General features: G+C 45.6%; 1 protein-coding gene across 3 annotated transcripts; it reads right to left on the bottom strand.

Annotated features, from left to right (window-relative positions):
* Positions 1-260: 260 nt before the first annotated feature.
* LOC133973178 (pleckstrin homology domain-containing family G member 3-like) lies at positions 261-17,733 on the bottom strand. Of its 3 annotated transcripts, XM_062410874.1 has the most exons (19): positions 17,621-17,663; positions 16,406-16,769; positions 16,271-16,330; positions 13,114-13,571; positions 12,252-12,352; positions 11,627-11,696; positions 11,500-11,546; positions 10,059-10,209; positions 9,778-9,909; positions 9,461-9,643; positions 9,293-9,385; positions 7,119-7,205; positions 7,006-7,039; positions 6,613-6,702; positions 6,508-6,543; positions 6,234-6,244; positions 4,386-4,463; positions 2,756-4,214; positions 261-2,190 (listed from the first exon to the last, which is right to left on the bottom strand). In XM_062410874.1, exons 2-19 carry the CDS (start codon positions 16,410-16,412, stop codon positions 1,304-1,306), a joined length of 3,984 nt encoding a protein of 1,327 aa, XP_062266858.1. In that variant the 5' UTR covers positions 16,413-16,769; positions 17,621-17,663; the 3' UTR covers positions 261-1,303. The 3 variants fall into 3 exon arrangements, with proteins under 3 accessions (XP_062266858.1, XP_062266857.1, XP_062266856.1); XM_062410873.1 differs by lacking the exon at positions 16,406-16,769 and having other exon boundaries at positions 6,622-6,702; positions 17,621-17,733; XM_062410872.1 differs by lacking the exon at positions 16,406-16,769 and having other exon boundaries at positions 17,621-17,733.
* Between the last annotated feature and the right edge of the window lie 564 nt (positions 17,734-18,297).

An 18,297-nucleotide genomic window follows, 5' to 3' on the forward strand; every position in this document is an offset into this window, starting at 1 on the left:
ATTGGCTGGTTCTCTGAAGGTCAGGATGGTGTTGACCAGTTCTTCGATCGAGAACCTGCTGCTGTCTCACACAGACGGACACATCTGTCCTCCACTGAGGACAACAGCTGGCGGACTCCCCTGCAGATACACCAACGAAGAAGAGGATGACCACAGAGTGACAGAACACTGTGTAGAGAACGTCTCCCGACTGAACACTTGTTTCACACCCTGATAAAAACGTGTTTATGTTAGAACACACAACTACTACACACTGTTGGTCTGCTTACATGGTTTTAATATAGATTCAAACACATGTTCTCTGAGGTGTGTTCGCTGTGTTTTGTGTTTAAATCATGTGAAGTAAACAGGACGTTGAAACTCACAAATTCAAGTTTCTAATATGCCAGTGTGCCTTTGAGCAAGGCACGAAATCAAACAAGTCATTCTTGTGTATGGAGGACAACAGCTGTTTATCAGGAAATCAATAAACCACAGTTAATCAATTACTGAAATAAACAGACCAAAACAGATGTATACTCAATCAACATTAATACTCAAACATCCAGGTAGATTTTTATGATTTTCTCATAAAGAAAATAATTCTTACTTACAAAATCTGCTCAGAGAAGTTAAACAGTTAAATGATGATTTCACTAATTGTTTGTTATTTTCATTGATCTCTTGATGAAGCAGGTTTCAGACAGTTTGTGTTTTTACACATAAAGTTTCATCAAACCAGAAAAAACATCAGATTAAAAACACAGTCAAGGAAAATGAATGAAAACAAAACACAAACACAAACACACCTGAAGCTTTTCTCCTGCGCCCACTTTGTGCTAAGCTAAGCTAAGCTAAGCTAAGCTGTCCTGACGCACTGAGGGAACATCACAATCTGATGCTTCAGACGTGTGACTGAACAAAGTGACGTGAAAATGTAGTGGTTATTTTTTAGCTTATTTTTTTACAGTAAAAAAACAGCTGTAACTGGCACATATGACGCGTTTACAGTGAAGTGATGATTCTTAATGTGTGTGAAGAGGAAAACACACAAAACATCCAGCAGCATTCCTGATTGAAGACGTTTAAAAAATATCTTACATGTTTCTAAACATTCACAAAACAAACAATCTGTTGTGTTTACAGCACAAGAGATTTTTGGGGCAAATTAGTTTGAGTTATAATAATCTGGATCTCATGGTTTCTAATTCATAATAATAATAATAACAAACTCATCTCATCATCTGTTCACCACTAAATGAATGAAACACAAACTTTGGGTTCCTCGCTGATCCAACGTCTCACAGTTTTATAAAAATGTTCTTCAGCTCCGACTCTGGAACTTTTCTCTCAGGTTCTTTACGATACTCTGATGTCCAACTTCCGTCTTCTGTCCCGCGTTTGTCTTCTTGGACTCTTCGTCCCGACTGGTCAAAGACGCGCTGGTCTTGTCGAGCTCTTGAGGCTTCAGAGTTTTGCTTTTAGCCTCGTCTCTCTGTTTGTATTCGTCAGATTCCTGATAGGCTCGGCAGCGGTCGATGACGGCCATGATGGAGATCTTCTCCCTGCTGGTTGGTGAACGGATCTGAACGTAATTTTCTTCTTCTTCTTCTTCTTTTGATGTCGAGGCGGTCTCTTCGGACTCAGGCTCTGGAAGTTTCTCGATGACAGTGATCTTGTGTTCGGGGTCGTTGGGTAACGTGGTCTCAGCTGCGATGAAGTAACCATGGAACTCGGCCTCGGCCACCTGGTCATTCAGGTTCTGAAGCTCAGACATTTGAAGTCCGCTCAGTTGAGGCTCCAGCGATTTGGCTCGTTGAAGCCGTTTGCTGCGTTCCCGTCGTCTGGCGTCCTGGCTGCGCTGAGTCTTGTGTGAACGACCCTCGCCAGAAGCTCCTTCGGCGAAGAAGGGACTGGAGGAGCAGCTGGAGTGTCTCCTCACACCCCCGTCAGACATCTGCTCTGGGATGGAGTGACTCCGGCCTACGGGACTCTTCTGGTCAGAGTATTTGGAACGGAGTTCTCGGACGTCAGGCCAGTGAAAGCCCTCGATGGGGGGAGGAGTCAGAGGGCTGCGGGAGGGAGCTGGACCCATGGAGGCCATACCTGAGCTGAAGGTGAGGATGGAGGTCGGACGCTGGGTCTGGTCGGTGGGGCTCAGCTCTAGAGAAGAAGCCTTAAGCTGAGAAACCAGCGCCAGGTCTGATTTACCTGCAAAGATAAAACAATCAGTGTTTAACATTTGATTTTTATTGCAACCTGTTTGATCTCCTTCTAAAACGCTTGTAAGACTCTGTCATTCTTTAAAGCGGTTTTCAGACTTGAGCTTCACGTAAAATCCAGATAATCGTCTCCGGAGCTTCACATGATCCTCCAGAGAAGACACAGAGAACTGAGGAGTTCATGTAATGTCTGAACGCCTCTTAGGAGAAAACTGGAATCATTGTCCTGTTGTATTCACCATCACATTAACCATACATTACATTCACAATGATATCAGGTCACGTGAGCTTTGACCTTCGACCCCCGAAATCGAATCAGTTCATTTCCGAGTCCAAATGACAACTGCTCAAAATGTGAAGAATTTCCCTCAAGACACATTGAAAATGTCTCGCTCAAGAGGACAAGCTGATATGTCCCATAGACCAGAGCGTCTCAGACCGGCCGGGACACGGACAGGTGTCGACTGAGGACTCAGACAAATATTAACACATGTTGAATCTGACATCATCTTGTATAAACATCTGTGATGTGGTCTGAGATTCTGACACCGTACCTGAACCCTCGGTCTCCTCCAGCACGCAGGGTAAACTCTTCTTACTGGTCAAGACGCCCGGACTTCGCTGTCTCATCTCCGGCTTGGTGGGTTTGATTCGCTGGCTGTACTGGCGAGCCAGGTGCTGGACTTTGCTCTTCATGTTGTCCAGGTCTTTGCTTGAGTCCTCGCGGGGCCTCTCTGCCCCTGCCCTCAGTTGAGTGACTCGCAGAACCGGAGCCCTGAGGACGACAGCCTCTTCCCCAGAAACCTTCAGACTTCCCGTGTAAGTCCCGTCGGAGGATCTTTGCTTGGGGGTTGAAGGGCTCGTTGACTCTTCTGGGACGGTGCTGAGGTCGGACTCTTCACTCTCTCGCTCACAGCTGTTGTTTGGGATCTTGGTGACAGCCTCAGTTGCTCTGGAGTTTGTCGGAGCTTCGCTGTCGTCGCTGTGGGATCTGGTGGTCTCTCGCTCCATCGCCTGCCAGATCTTGATCATTTCAGATGAGGGTCTGAACTCCTCACCCTCAGATGGATCCTTCTGCAGGCTCTGATATCTGAGGCTGTCTTCTGAATCTCCTGGATCTGAGCTTCTCTGATCAGACTTTAAAGAGTCTAAAGAGTCACTGGAAACCAAGCGACAGCGGGTGTCTGTGGGTAAGGTGGACTGTAACTCCACTGACGATGGGTGGAGACCGGAGAGGGTGGTGGAGGTGGAGGGATTGGTCTGGACGTGGTTATCCTTCGGGACGCTGTCGAAGCGGCTGACCGAGCTCCTGACGAGCCCGGTTGGGATGTAGGTCAGACTCTCTCTGCGCTGGAGGCTGAAGGTGGCGTCCTGGCTCTCCGCATATTCATAGTAACTCTTGATTTTGCCAATGAGCAGCTGGTCCTGTTTGGACAGGATGGAGTCCCGCCTCCGTTGAATGCTTCTATCGGCGTCAAAGAGGCTGTCGTCCTGAGGAGACAACTGAGTCAAATCTGTTGCTCGTAAAGTCTCCGCAGCCTCAGAAGAGACGCTGCTGAACCTTGAAGGTTGGTCGGGGGGTTCTGCACTGAGGCTGAGGCTGCTGCTGGTTCTGCTCGGTAACCGTGGAGAAGCGAAGCCGAAGAAGCGGGCCTTGTCTGGAGTTTTACCGCCTCGTTTGATGCTGCTGGTGAAGTGCTGAGCGATGGAGCTGGCTTTGTCCAGAACAGAAGATGGAAGAATACTTGTGGCTCCATCCTCTTTCTCTGAAGCCTTCTTGTCCTCCTCCTCTTCTTCAGATGATTCCGCACTGCTCAAGGTTCTTGAATCTGAATCTGGCGTGGCGGACAGCGGCTCCTCTGGGGGGACTGGATCTCCTTCAGGTTTCAGTTCTTCTGAACTTTGAGGAGACACTGAGATCACAGGAGGCTCCAGATCCGAAAAGTCTGGTTCAGCGATTTCTGTCAGTCCAGGTTCTGACGTCTTATCCTGCAGCAGCTCATCGATGGACAGCTATGACGAAGAAAATCCAAATAACATTTATAAAATGTCTAAAATATTCAAATGTGATCTGAAGATTCAGAGACAAGTTTGTGAGACTGCTTTAGAGAAGTTTTTTAAAGCTATAAAGAATTCAAGATAAAGTTTCCAATATTTAAACACGAGTCCTCCGCTGACACTCACCTGCTCAGATGTCGCTTCAGCTCCAACGTCTGTCACAAGATGTTTGTTCAGGTCGAGTGAGGAGGTGTCGCCGCCGTCCTGCATAAACAACTCTCATATCAGCTGATCAAAACAAAGTAAACATCAAAACAACAAACAAGTGTCACTGGTTTTCTAAAGGATTAGTTCACAGAAATAAAACAGTTTTATATGTTTCAGACGTTTTCTAAGTTTTGAATTTTTTCCCTTCTCTGTCCCGAGAGAAGAAACATCAGACACAAATAAAACTTTATTCATAGATTGATACCAAAGTGAAATTACCCTTTAATACAAAAACTGATGAATCATCTTCAAATGAAACACAACTGAAACCGAACTTACAAATAAACAAAACAAACATCTGCTTCCACGTGCAGCTCCACAGAAATAAGGTTCTGAGTCGTCTCACATCCATTCATCAGAACATTTGAAGTATAGCTTAGCATAAAAACTGGAAGCAGAGGGAAATGGTTAGCCTGTTAGCTTAGCATAAAGGTCAGACTCAGGTTCCATTGACAGCAGAGCTGTGTTATGTTTCGCTCCTGCTGCTTTCGGACTTTCAGGTTCGAGTTCATTTGTAGTTTGTTTAATAAGAACCTACAGAACCTTCAAAACTAGAGAAACCTCCAGAACCTTAAGAAACTTCAGAACCTGAAGAACTTTCACCACACACTGAAACCTCAGAACTATCTCAACCTACATAAAAGACTTCAGAATCTACAGAACCTTCACAACCTCAGGAACCTACAGAACCATCACCTAGAGAACTTTCAAATCCTAAAGAACCTCCATAACCCCTCAGAATCGACAAAACCTTCCTAACCTTCGGAATCTACAGAAACATCAGAACTTTCTAAACCCACAGAACCATAAGAAACTTCAGAACCTACAGATCCATGTAAACCTACAGAACCTAGTGACGTCCTGAGTCTGACCTCTAAAGAACTCTACCTTCTTGACACAGTGAATCAGTTCATCTCCAGCTCCAGAACACCTGAAGAACCGGAGCTAGAACGGGTTTGTCATCGCTGCCAGAGGGTCGAGATCCGTGTGGAACATGTGTTCCGGTGTTAGTTCCACACGTGAAGCTCATGCAGCACGGAGAGCTCCAGAGCAGCGCTGTGAGTTGTCGTTGAGCGGCTGTTACAAGTGACGTGTTATGGCGTTGGCTCAATGAGGAAGACGAGCCGGCTGGCGGCAGAAAGCCTCACCATCACCGAGGAGGACGGAGAGTTCTGGAACCTACGGTGCCAGCAGTCCAAGGCAGCGAGCATGGAGCTGGTGAAGTCGTCCACCTGGTCGTCCTCCAGAGGGATCTCGTCCAGCTCGCTGTCCGCCGCCTGCCGAGGGCGCTGCAGAGACAAACTCTCCTCCTCCTCTTCCTCTCTGAAGATCAGCTGCTTCTCCCCCCCCCCCCTCGCCAACCCAGCTGATCCTTCCACCTCAGACTCTTCCAGACCAGACGCCAGCATGTTGCCGCTGATGGCGGCCTGCAGAGGGTGTCTCTCAAACGCTGACCCCCCCTCCCTGTCTGAGACCTGCAGGGGTCAGAGGTCAATCACTTCCCACAGAGGGTGCTACTGTGATGGTTTTAAAATAAGTTGTTTAATTATAAATGTATTCAATTATACATTTATTCAATTACAAATATACTAAATTACCTTCATTAAAACAGTTTAATATTCATGTTTAACTGTTTTTACTATTTTATTAGTTTGTATTAAAAAACAATTCCACCACTAGAGGGCAGAGCAAACACTGTGTTCAGGATCTTCTATCTGCGTGGTCTTACTGACTGGTTAGAAGAACCGAGGAAAGAATAAAGCTCACCTGAAAGATGTCTGAGGTCATCATCATCATCATCGTCATCGTCATCAGCAGCAGCAGCAGCATCAGAAGAAGAAGAAGAAGAAGAAGAAGAAGAAGAAGAAGAAGAAGAAGAAGAAGAAGAAGAAGACTAAACATGATTTTTGGTTCAAACAGAGAAAAGTATTTTGTTGACATAACAAATGATCATGAGAGCTTCTGATTCATGTGGTAGATGGAGAAATTGATTTGATGTATCAAATAATAAGAGATTTGTAAAACTGACAAACAAACAAACCTCTGACGACTGGTTTCAGGTTCTGATGGTTCGGTTCTGAAGAAGAAAGAAAAGAGTTGAGACGTGAGCGGAACGAGAGAACGCTGACGAAGGCCGGAGTGTCACCTGACTCACGTCGCCCCCCCCGAGCGTCTTCACACTGAGAGGACGCAGCTTTCTTGCGCCGCTCTGGGCTGAACCGATATCTGGGCGGATCTACAAGTGACAGCAACAGGAAGTGAAGAGGAACTCAGAGTTTATCATCTGAACATGTTGTTTACAACCAGTCCAACACAAACAACAACAAACTAAAATAATGATTATTTCCACCGCCAGCAGGTTCAGATCCACTTGATGAATTTGAGGCTCCGCCCACACGTCACATGACTTTTCATATACACTGGTCATGTGATGTAAATTGACTGATGTTTAATGTTGTTTGTTTATGGATGTTTAAAGTTGTTTACAGATTATTATTTTTGTTGACAGATGTTTATTGTCCAGTTATTTTTTACTCACAGATGGAATCCATTTCCAAGATGGCGTCTTTAGCCTGAAACAAAGCAGACGACAAACATGACACGTGTTTCCAGATGCTGCAGATGTTTGTTGGAGCTGGTGGCGTCGCTGACCTTCTGTGGGATGATGGCGTGATGGTTCTCCAGAATGATGCGTTTGATGTGATGAGCCCACAGCCTCTTCTCCTCCACCGTCTTCGCCTGCAAAGACAACACAAACATTCTGTCGCTTTTCAACACATCACAGCTAGCGCAGGGAAACTATGAATATGAAGTTGTCTTTTTCTAAAGTTAAACAATGTTTCTAAAAACAAAAAAATAATGAAGTATATCAAAATGTTTATATATTTGTGTAATAAGATAAAATCCATCCTTCATGTGTAGACTATACACATAATATATATACATACATACATAGTGTATTTGTATTTATGTATAACATTTATGGTGAATAATAGTTAGAAAAAGTGAGGGAGCGGTTGGCTGTGACATGGTGGTCTGTGTGACCCTCCAAGGACCTGGAGGTCATTTTGTAGAGCAGTGCTCCTCCTGCTCCTCCTGCTCCTCCTCACAAAGGAGCAGATTCCTGCTGCTGGGTTGATGCTCCTATACTGTCCAGGGGTCTCATTTATAACATGGCGTACAAAACGGGGCCTGAAACGTGCGACGCCACTTCCCACGCAGACTCCGACTCAGCGTAACAACGTTTTGGAGACGTTGTTATTATATGTAATATAATAATGAACAGTGGAGTTGTAGAGCCGAGTCATTAAAAGTTTTTTTAATCTTCAGACACTGTGCGTGTATCATCCAGGACGAGTGTGTGTAGAAGGTCTGCAGTGAACAGGCCTGTTCCATCAGGTGCACAGAGCGACCTGGAGATCACCATGAAGACAAACTATTCACTTTCAATCTTCACTTTCCAAATATCATCCCAGAGGAGGTGAGGATCCACTGATGTGAGGGAATCGGTCCGATGCTCTAGATAAATGAATCCTAGGTGACTCTGGAGCGTGAAGCTGCAGATGGATGAGGAGGAGACAAGGGTTCAGTGATGATCAGCTGATCTAGATTCTATAGATCTGTGATCTCTGAGCTGAACTGAGTCAAGTTCCCTCACATTCTGACACTGTGTTTTTGCCTCGACCTTTGAATTGGATCTTTTCTTATTTCCTGTTCTTTCTCTCTCTCTGTTCTTTCTCTCTCTGTTCTCACTCTCTCTCTCTCTGTCTCAGCAGCAGAGGATCAGTGAGTTTAGTTTATTAATGACATCACTCACTTCCTCTTCTCATCGCTTGATGCTGTGACTCCATCAGGACTCACGGTGGAAACCCATTGGTCAGCTGCATCATTTAACATTCATGAGGTGCTTTGCATTGACCATTTATGGTTGAAAGTGGGCGTGTGGAGGGCGGAGTTAGAGGCAGATCAACGTGGGAGCGTTTCCAGATGGACTGTGATTTATAAAGTGAACATTGTGTTCAGGTGTGCACACGTACACTCTGTTTAATAAATAAGACCCCAGCTCTCCTGGTGTCTCCTAGTGTCTCCTGGTGTAATGTCTCCTGGTGTCTCCTCCAGGCTCTGGACACTGGGCTGGGAGACACAAACCTTCTTGTGACCACAGGTATGGATGTGTCCTCCTGGAGGAGCTGGACTACCTGTGCAGTCTGATGGAGCCGGTAGCTCCTCATGCTACCAGCAGTGAGGAGGAGCAGAACCCAGAAGTAGAAGGAGTCAGGGAGGAGGAGCAGGACACAGAAGTAAGGAGTCAGGGAGGAGGAGCAGCAGGTAGCTCCTCATGCTACCAGCAGTGAGAAGGAGCAGGACACAGAAGTAGAAGGAGTCAGGGAGGAGGAGCAGCCGGTAGCTCCTCATGCTACCAGCAGTGAGAAGGAGCAGGACACAGAAGTAGAAGGAGTCAGGGAGGAGGAGCAGCCGGTAGCTCCTCATGCTACCAGCAGTGAGGAGGAGCAGGACACAGAAGTAGAAGGAGTCAGGGAGGAGGAGCAGTGAGGAGCTTCCTGTAGACACCACATTAAGAACATGTCCTGTTGGGGGCTCGTCCTGCTTCTGTCTCCATTTCACCTGTTGTAACTTTGATTTGCACCAGATCAAAGGAACTGGTTCAGAACCACTGGTTCTTCTGATGGACACTTTGATCTCTGGAGTTTAACTTTATAATGTGAACATTAAGATTCCCTCGCTTTACTGAGCTGTGTATTTGTCCCCCACTGTGTGACATGCTGTGGTGTGTGTCAGTGTGTGATTCAGGTGTCGGGGTTGACCTGGACAGTGTGCGGTTGTTTGGGATGTTTGTAATGAGTGACGCTGAAGCTCAGAGAATCTTTGGCGTTTTCGATCAACATCAGAGTGGAACACTGAAACAGAGCGAGAGAGAAACAGCGTCAGCTTCAATTCTACAAACAAAACAACGTGATTGTGGTGTTCCTCACTGAGATGTGCGTTTTGTAGACGTAGTGTTCTCCGCGGCGTTTGGTGATTAGCAGCACGCGGTCAAACAGGAACAGGGTTCTCTCGTTCTTGGCTCGATGAACTTTGAAGGTTCCCTCCAGAACCAGTTCTCCGTACGTGGTGAGGTCAGGACCTTTCCAGTTCAACAGCAGAGACTGAACCTCCTGAACCAAAACACAAACACACCTCTTATTTGGACTTTGTTTTGTACAGTGATTTCCTGATAGCTCAGCGCCACCTGTTGGGAACTTAGAGCCACTCATCATACACATGTTTTTAAACCAATCATGTGATTCACCTGCAGCCTGACGGCGTGTTCATGTTTCCTCTTCATGTCGTTGATGTACCAGGCCACGCCCGTCATGGTGTAGATCGCCTCCTCCACCACCTCATACCCCTCCTCCTCAGGGTCAAAGTGCTTCGCTATCTCCTAAACAACAACAACAACAACAACAACAACAACAACATCCTCAAACACAATCTAGAGTCAGACAGGAAACATGATCGACTGAATGAGCTGGAACAATGTGGTAAACACACAGATCTCATGTCAGGTCTGCAGGTGTGAAGGGTTCCTACCTGGAGCAGCAGGTGGTACTTGAGGATCCTCTGAACCGGTTTGAGGAGGTAAGAACCCAAAGGCAGCGAACGCTTCAACTGGGCCTGACGCTCCCGGAAAAACTTGGCCAGAGATTTAATCCGCATGCAATCAGTGAGCGCTGCCACCGAACTGAAACAGGTGTGAACAGGTACAGACATGTGTGAACAGGTAGAGACAGGTGTGAACAGGTATGAACAGGTGTGAACAGGTAGAGACAGATGTGAACAGGTATGAACAGGTGTGAACAGGTAGAGACAGATGTGAACAGGTCGACATAGGTGTGAACAGACAGAGACAGGTGTGAACAGGTAGAGACAGGTGTGAACAGGTAGAGACAGGTGTGAACAGGTAGACACAGGTGTCAACAGGTAGGGACAGGTGTGAACAGGTAGAGACAGGTGTGAACAGGTAGAAACAGGTGTGAACAGTTAGAGACCGGTGTGAACAGGTAGACACAGGTGTGAACAGGTAAGAAAACAGGTGTGAACAGGTAGAGACAGATGTGAACAGGTATGAACAGGTGTGAACAGGTAGAGACAGATGTGAACAGGTAGACACAGGTGTGAACAGACAGAGACAGGTGTGAACAGGTAGAGACAGGTGTGAACAGGTAGAGACAGGTGTGAACAGGTAGACACAGGTGTGAACAGGTAGAGACAGGTGTGAACAGGTAGAGACAGGTGTGAACAGGTAGACACAGGTGTCAACAGGTAGGGACAGGTGTGAACAGGTAGGGACAGGTGTGAACAGGTAGAAACAGGTGTGAACAGATAGAGACAGGTGTGAACAGGTAGACACAGGTGTGAACAGGTAGACACAGGTGTGAACAGGTAGACACAGGTGTGAACAGATAGACACAGGTGTGAACAGGTAAAGACAGGTGTGAACAGGTAGAAACAGGTTTGAACAGGTAGAAACAGGTGTGAACAGGTAGAAGACAGTTGTGAACAGGTAGAAACAGGTGTGAACAGGTAGAGACAGGTGTGAACAGGTAGAGTCAGGTGTGAACAGCAGTCGGTTCTACGAAGCTCGTTCAACATATCCAAGATATCTGTCAGTTAACCAGCTGAAATTAACATAACAATCACGTTTAGCGACAATTTAACTCCGGTTTTCCTCATTAAGATATGAACATGTACACATAAAAGGGGCGGGATTTACTGCATATGACCAATCAGACATGGACAGTTTGACTGACACCAGGGCCTCATATTTCACATCGAGGATCACACTGTTGTATAATAAAAATGTAGGAGAACAAACATGGTGAAGAAAAGAAACAGTAGCAGCTGCTAAATGCAGGAAGAGACGCTTTGAGATTTAAACCTGAAAACCACAAATCCTTTATCTCAGGTAGAAACAGGTGTGAACAAACCTCTGTAACAAAACCACATGAGGAAGTGTGTAGTCACAACTTACTTGGGGTAGTTGGTGCAGTACTGAGTGTAGATCTCAAAGTACTCGCTCTGAAACAAACAGGAAACAGTAAAGTCCAGATTCAGGTTCAGGTTCAGGTTCAGGTTCAGGTTCAGGCTCCACCTCTCACCTTCAGGACGAAGCAGCGGGCGACGCCCACCGGGTCGTGGTCACACTGGTCCAGATCCTGAAGCAGCTCGCTGTGAACGGGAAACACGTCACCATGACGACACAACAAGCCCCACTTCTGATCCATCGACAAAATTAATCTGTAATTTGTTCTGATTCTGGATCAGCTTGATAAACCAGTTCACAATGAAACCAGCACCATGGAGTCACTGGAGGTTTCCATCGAGTCACATGATCTTCAGCAGGTGAAGTAACCATGGCAACATTTCACATGATTAAAGTAAAGGGAGTGGAAATTTAAACATCATCAATTCACTGACAGATGAAGATCATGTGACCAGAAGCTCCAGAAGAATCAGTTTTCACTTCAATGAAACATGTGACGGACCACCTGTCCAGCAGGTGGAGCCGGTGAGCTGCATGCAGCTGACTAATGAAAACATGTTCCTGTGTGCGGAACCACAGCAACACACTCCACACGGCCGCGCCGGTCCGACAGACAAACTCACCCTCTGACACGAAGCAGCGAGCGCTAACCCTGAGGAAACGTTACAACACACAAGACGCAGGTCAAGGTCAGAGGTCAGAGGTCACGTCCCTTCTTCTCAACACGGGTCAGTTCTCACCTGTTGAACTCGTAGATGTCCTCGATGTTTCCGAACAGAGAGCAAACCTGCTCGGGGCGGATGGACACACTGGAGCAGTCGATGATGTGAGCCAGGTAGTCCTACAGAGGAGAGACAGTGTCAAGCTGTGATCTTTATTTATTGATTATTTTGAAAAATCATAATCATAATTGACAGATTTGCGAGTTTATTTGATTGATTATTGGTTATTGGGGATGTTCCAGGTTCTCGCTCTGATCCTCGTTACATCATCAGCTGATCCAGGTCTTAACCAGGTGATTATCACCATGACGACGGCAGCACTGATCTGGAACCAGCTCGTCGTCACGTGACCTGTCTGACCTGCGGGGGGCGTCGCCCAGTCAACAGCCTGTGGACTTTCACTTTAAAGGGTTTGATATGTTATACAAAGAAAATGGCAGAAATTGGTTTATATAAACTTTCCCCTTTGGGGACGACCTTTGACCTAGGGAACCATCTCTGACCAGTTAACAGATGGGATCAGAAGGAATGTTCTTGACCCGTGTGTCTCATGTTCGGACACAAAAATGTGCCCTTATTTAGTCAGAAATCCCATGTGGGATTTGTTATACCTGAAGTCATGGGTGGAACCAAACTCCCTATATATGTGTGCTTTCATCTCCTGCAAGTCAGATTTTCACCATTTGGCTGTGTGATGTCTCCGAGTCTCTAGAGCTCGTCCTGACCTGTAATTTCTTGTAATAAACTTTGTTACACTGAAACTACTGGGTCCTCGGAATCCTTCCTTCATCAACAACTTCTACAACATCATTGACCTCTCGGCTGCATCAAATATACGATAATATACTATGTTAAATGTAAGCTGAGCTGATGATGTCACCTCTACGATCATGCGCAGGTCTCTGACGTACATCCGTTCTGTCTCGATGATCTCCATGACCACCCGGTCCAGGTAGGTCAGCTGAGGCTTCGGTGTCATGCTGCCGGTCATGAGCGGCGCCGTCTGCTGCCGGCCCCGTGAGGCCCGACTCGCCGGTGACTCTTTGTTGTTGTTGTTGTTCTGGGTGAGGCCGAGGCTCCACCCCTTACTGTGACAGGGTGGGCATGGCCTCGACTCCTCGACGCCGTGTCCCGCGGGGCTCGGGTCGGGGCTGAAGCCGGGGGCGGAGGTTTGGCTGAATGGCGGCGGGGCGAGGCTGTCGTCTCTGGATCCCGAGGACAGCGTGGAGATCAGGCTCACAGGGCGAGGGTCCGACAAAGGCAGCTCTGTGTCCGAGGGCGTGGCTGAAGGCGCCCGGTCATTACTGCTAATAGAGGCGGTAGAGAGGCGGGGCGACTCTGAGGGGAGAGGCGTAATTCATTACATCACAGACATGATGCATGAGTGTGTGTGTGTGCGTGTTATTGTGAAGTGATCATCAGGAAGTGAAAGTTATAAATAATAGTTAAAATAATTCGCTGATTATATACAAACACAACTACACACCGATTATATACAAACACAGCTACACACCGATTAAATACAAACACAACTACACACCGATTATATACAAACAACTACACGCCAATTATATACAAACACAACTACACACCGATTATATACAAACACAACTACACACCGATTATATACAAACAACTACACGCCAATTATATACAAACACAACTACACACCGATTATATACAAACACAACTACACACCGATTATATACAAACAACTACACGCCAATTATATACAAACACAACTACACACCGATTAAATACAAGCACAACTACACACCGATTATATACAAACAACTACACGCCAATTATATACAAACACAACTACACACCGATTATATACAAGCACAACTACACACCGATTATATACAAACAACTACACGCCAATTATATACAAACACAACTACACACCGATTAAATACAAGCACAACTACACACGATTATATACAAACAACTACACGCCAATTATACACAAGCACAACTACACACCGATTATATACAAACACAATTACACACCAATTATATACAAGCACAACTACACACGATTATATACAAACAACTACACGCCAATTATATACAAGCACAACTACACACCGATTATATACAAACACAATTACACACCAATTATATACAAACACAACTACAAGCTGATTATATACAAACAAAACTACAAGCTGACTATATACAAGCACAACTACACACCGATTATATACAAACAACTACACGCCAATTATATACAAACACAACTACACACCGATTATATACAAGCACAACTACACACCGATTATATACAAACAACTACACGCCAATTATATACAAACACAACTACACACCGATTAAATACAAGCACAACTACACACGATTATATACAAACAACTACACGCCAATTATACACAAGCACAACTACACGCCAATTATATACAAGCACAACTACACACCGATTATATACAAACACAACTACACACCAATTATATACAAACACAACTACAAGCTGATTATATACAAACAAAACTACAAGCTGACTATATACAAGCACAACTACACACCGATTATATACAAACAACTACAAGCTGTGTGTCTTGGATCTATACTGTTCGACGCCGTGAAGTCAAACGAACTGTTCACAGTGAAAAGTCAATAAAGGTTTCAATGATTGAATTATACGAATAATAACAAGTTGACGTCTCTGCTCCTGAAGGATCAGGAAGTCATGTGACCAGACGACACTGAGGCTCCGCCCCCACAGAAACCAGAGTGCGTTATTTTGTTTGGAAGTTGTGTGTCTGAATATCTGTCGTCCGAGTTTTCTGGGACGCATCATTATGTAAGCTGGTTTCCATAGTGATTAAGACTGTGGTCATGTGACCTGAGATTATCTTTGAGAGAAGGGACAGACACACACAGACACACACACATGCACACAATCACTTTGTTTTCTTTAACAAACTATACTACCCATCAGCCTCGGGGCTGTTGCTATGGGGACACTGAGCCGAGAACCAACAATCTTTATTTACAACTAACGTCCGTACACGAGCTGCAACAAACAACAACACAACAACACAACAACACAACACGAACACAGACTCACTGACCATCTGACATTCACATTAAAAGCAGACATCATCAGAGGAAACTGATCTGAACGTATGTTCCTACCTTCCACCTCTTCCTGTCTGCACAGACCAGGACCAGGACCAGGACCAGGACCAGGTCTGATCAGGACACACAGACTCTACATGAAGCTCCACCAGCACAGGGCACGACGTAATCCAATTAGATTGAGCTCGAGAAGCAGGGGGAGGGTGACGCCACCTGCTGGACACTCCCTGACCTCTGACCTCACACAACAGATATGATCACTGTCACATCAACGGTTTCTGTCGTTATTTAAAAATAAACTCATTCTGAATCGACCCTCTGACTGTTTGTGTGTGTGTGTGAGAGAGAGAGAGTGTGTGTGTTTGGATGTGGATGTGGATGTGTGTGTCTGTGTCTGTGTCTGTGAGAGAGTGTGTGTGTGTGTGTGTTATGACTGTGATCAGTGATGAAGTCACACTGAGACAAAACTGCCATAAACACGTCTATTGTCCTGGTGTGTGTGTGTGTGTGTGTGTGTCTGTGTGTGTGTGTGTCACTGACGGTTCCCTTCACCACCGACCACAGAGAAGAAAAACAACACCGATGACAACAAGGCCGGCTCTGTGAGGATTTCGGACGTGCACAGGGGTCGTGCACGTTTGATGTGAGAACCAATCAGTCGCTCTGGATCTTCTCCTGCAGAACCTCGTCAGTGTCTAAAGAAAGGGTCCAGGTCTGAAAACATCCTGAGACGTTGTGTCCACAGGGTTCACGTGGTTGTGTGTCTTCACCACTAAATATCACTAAATCCTTCACATTGGAAATTAAAAAAAAATTGAACCCAATTTTCCAGTTCAAACTCACTTCCTGTTTAGCGGTAGCATTGTGTGCTAACAGTTGATGATCTCAGACTGACCTCTGACCTCACGTGGACCAGGACCAGTGATATCAGATCTTACCTTCAGACATGGAGACGTCAGACGAGACGATGACAGATCCTTCAGGCATCGCTCTGACACCTGCACACACAAACACACACAGACTGTAAATCAAGATGGACGACATGACAGCTCTCTAAAGTCAACGTGTCTCACTTGTCATAAACCTCTCTTCTCCATGTTAGCAGATAGGACATGAATGAAAGTGAAAATCAAGCAGACAAGGACCAAGGCTCGTTGCTTCTTCTGCGTCGTCCTGGTCTTCACTTCACTGAGCGTCTCATGGTGGAGCAGCAGAACAATGGAGGAGGATCCGCTGAGTGTGTTTGTTGACATGAGGGTGAAACTTAATCCAACCAAAACAGAGCGTCAGTGGGACAGAGACCAGCTGTGAGGAACCGGACCGACCAGCTGGATCTGAAACCACCTGAGCAGTCCACACGGTGTCCACACCTCGACCACAGACGGCTTCGACGGCTCCTCCCTCTCGCTCTGTCTCATGTGACAGAAGAAGTGAACCCTGCAACATTTGATCTTTATGTCTGAGCAGGTTGAGGAAGTAGAGATTTACTTTGGAGTAATTTTAAGTTAAATTCTGGTTATCAGCAAATAAATCTTTTAATTGAATGTTCAATATTTAGATATTTTGTGTAAACTTTATATTCCTCACACATCCATCCTTTTTTATTTAAGTGATAGGTTTTTTAGTCTGACAGTTTTCAGATATGTTCTATTCTCTTATTGGAATTAGTTTATTTTTATAATTATTTATGAAATGTAGCTGTCAGAGCTTTTGTGATAATCTGTTTGATGCTTCTCATCTTTGCATTTGGATACAGACAAGTTCATACTTTGATTGTGTCCATGTGACATAATATAATTGTTCATTTATCGTAATCGAGGTAAAAGTTTGAAATAATCTATACATTGATTTGAAGTGTTATGGCCCCACCCTCATAACCCTACACTGCCCCTAGAGTTCATGTGCATATTGCATCTTGTGTGGTTAATAAAGACAAAACAGACCAAGTGTTGACCAACAACACACACTGAGAAGGACACACAATCACACACGACACACAATAACACACTTGTACACACACAGACACTGATGCACACACTGATACACACACATTCACACACTAGTACACACACACACGGACACACAATCACACACTCGCTCCCTCGTCGTCAGGGTGTCATGTCATTGCTGTTGTTTGTTGTTGTTTGTTGTTGTTTCTGTATAAAAGTGGACGTTTCGTGTCGCGCTCAGTCGGAGCCACACCCACTCTCTTGTCTGATTGGTTTAAAGTTGGACACTTCCGTGTTAAGCAGCTGTGTCTCGTGAGGGCGAACAGGTAAATCACTCACCCGAGTCCCGGCTGAGGTTCGTGTGTGTCCGTGTGTGTCCTTGTGTCCCCGTGTGTCCCCGTGTCCGTGTCTGTCCGTGTATCATTCACCTCCGGTCCGTCTGCAGGCTGCCGCGCACTGTTACTGCGCATGCGCTTAACCAGGAGGAAGCGGCCACTGTCAGAAGTTCCCCTCAGAACCAGCAGGGGGCGGCCTCACATGCATCTGCTCTACTGTCACCGGTGTGGAACGATTTATAATCAATCAATAAATCAATAGAAAACTGATCAGAGACCGTTTTTTAATGATGATCAGAAAAGAACTGGAATCCCCCATGATGAAGAAACACGTGACCTCTCAGGAGGAGAAGAAGATGTCTCCTCTGTTTGCCCCCCCCCCCCCCCGCTTAAGGTTAAGCTCAGTGTTGACAACAACTCACTGAAAAGAGACGAGTTTAGACACGTCGGAGTTTAACAAACAAGCAGGACACAGAGGACATTCTTCTGAGGACACGGGACACATCACAACATGTCTCAGCTGTTTCACTTCATTTGAGCAATTGTTTTGTTCATCAGCTTTAAATAAGTTAATATTTAAATTGGTTTCCTCTGAAGAGGCTCTTTAACATTCCTCTGCTGTCGTGGAGACTTCACATGTTTTCACGAGACAAAAAGAAAATAGAAAAACTATCGTCTGTT

The sequence above is a fragment of the Platichthys flesus genome, chromosome 18 (genome assembly GCF_949316205.1).
Source record: "Platichthys flesus chromosome 18, fPlaFle2.1, whole genome shotgun sequence".
NCBI classification, from domain to species: Eukaryota; Metazoa; Chordata; class Actinopteri; order Pleuronectiformes; family Pleuronectidae; genus Platichthys; species Platichthys flesus.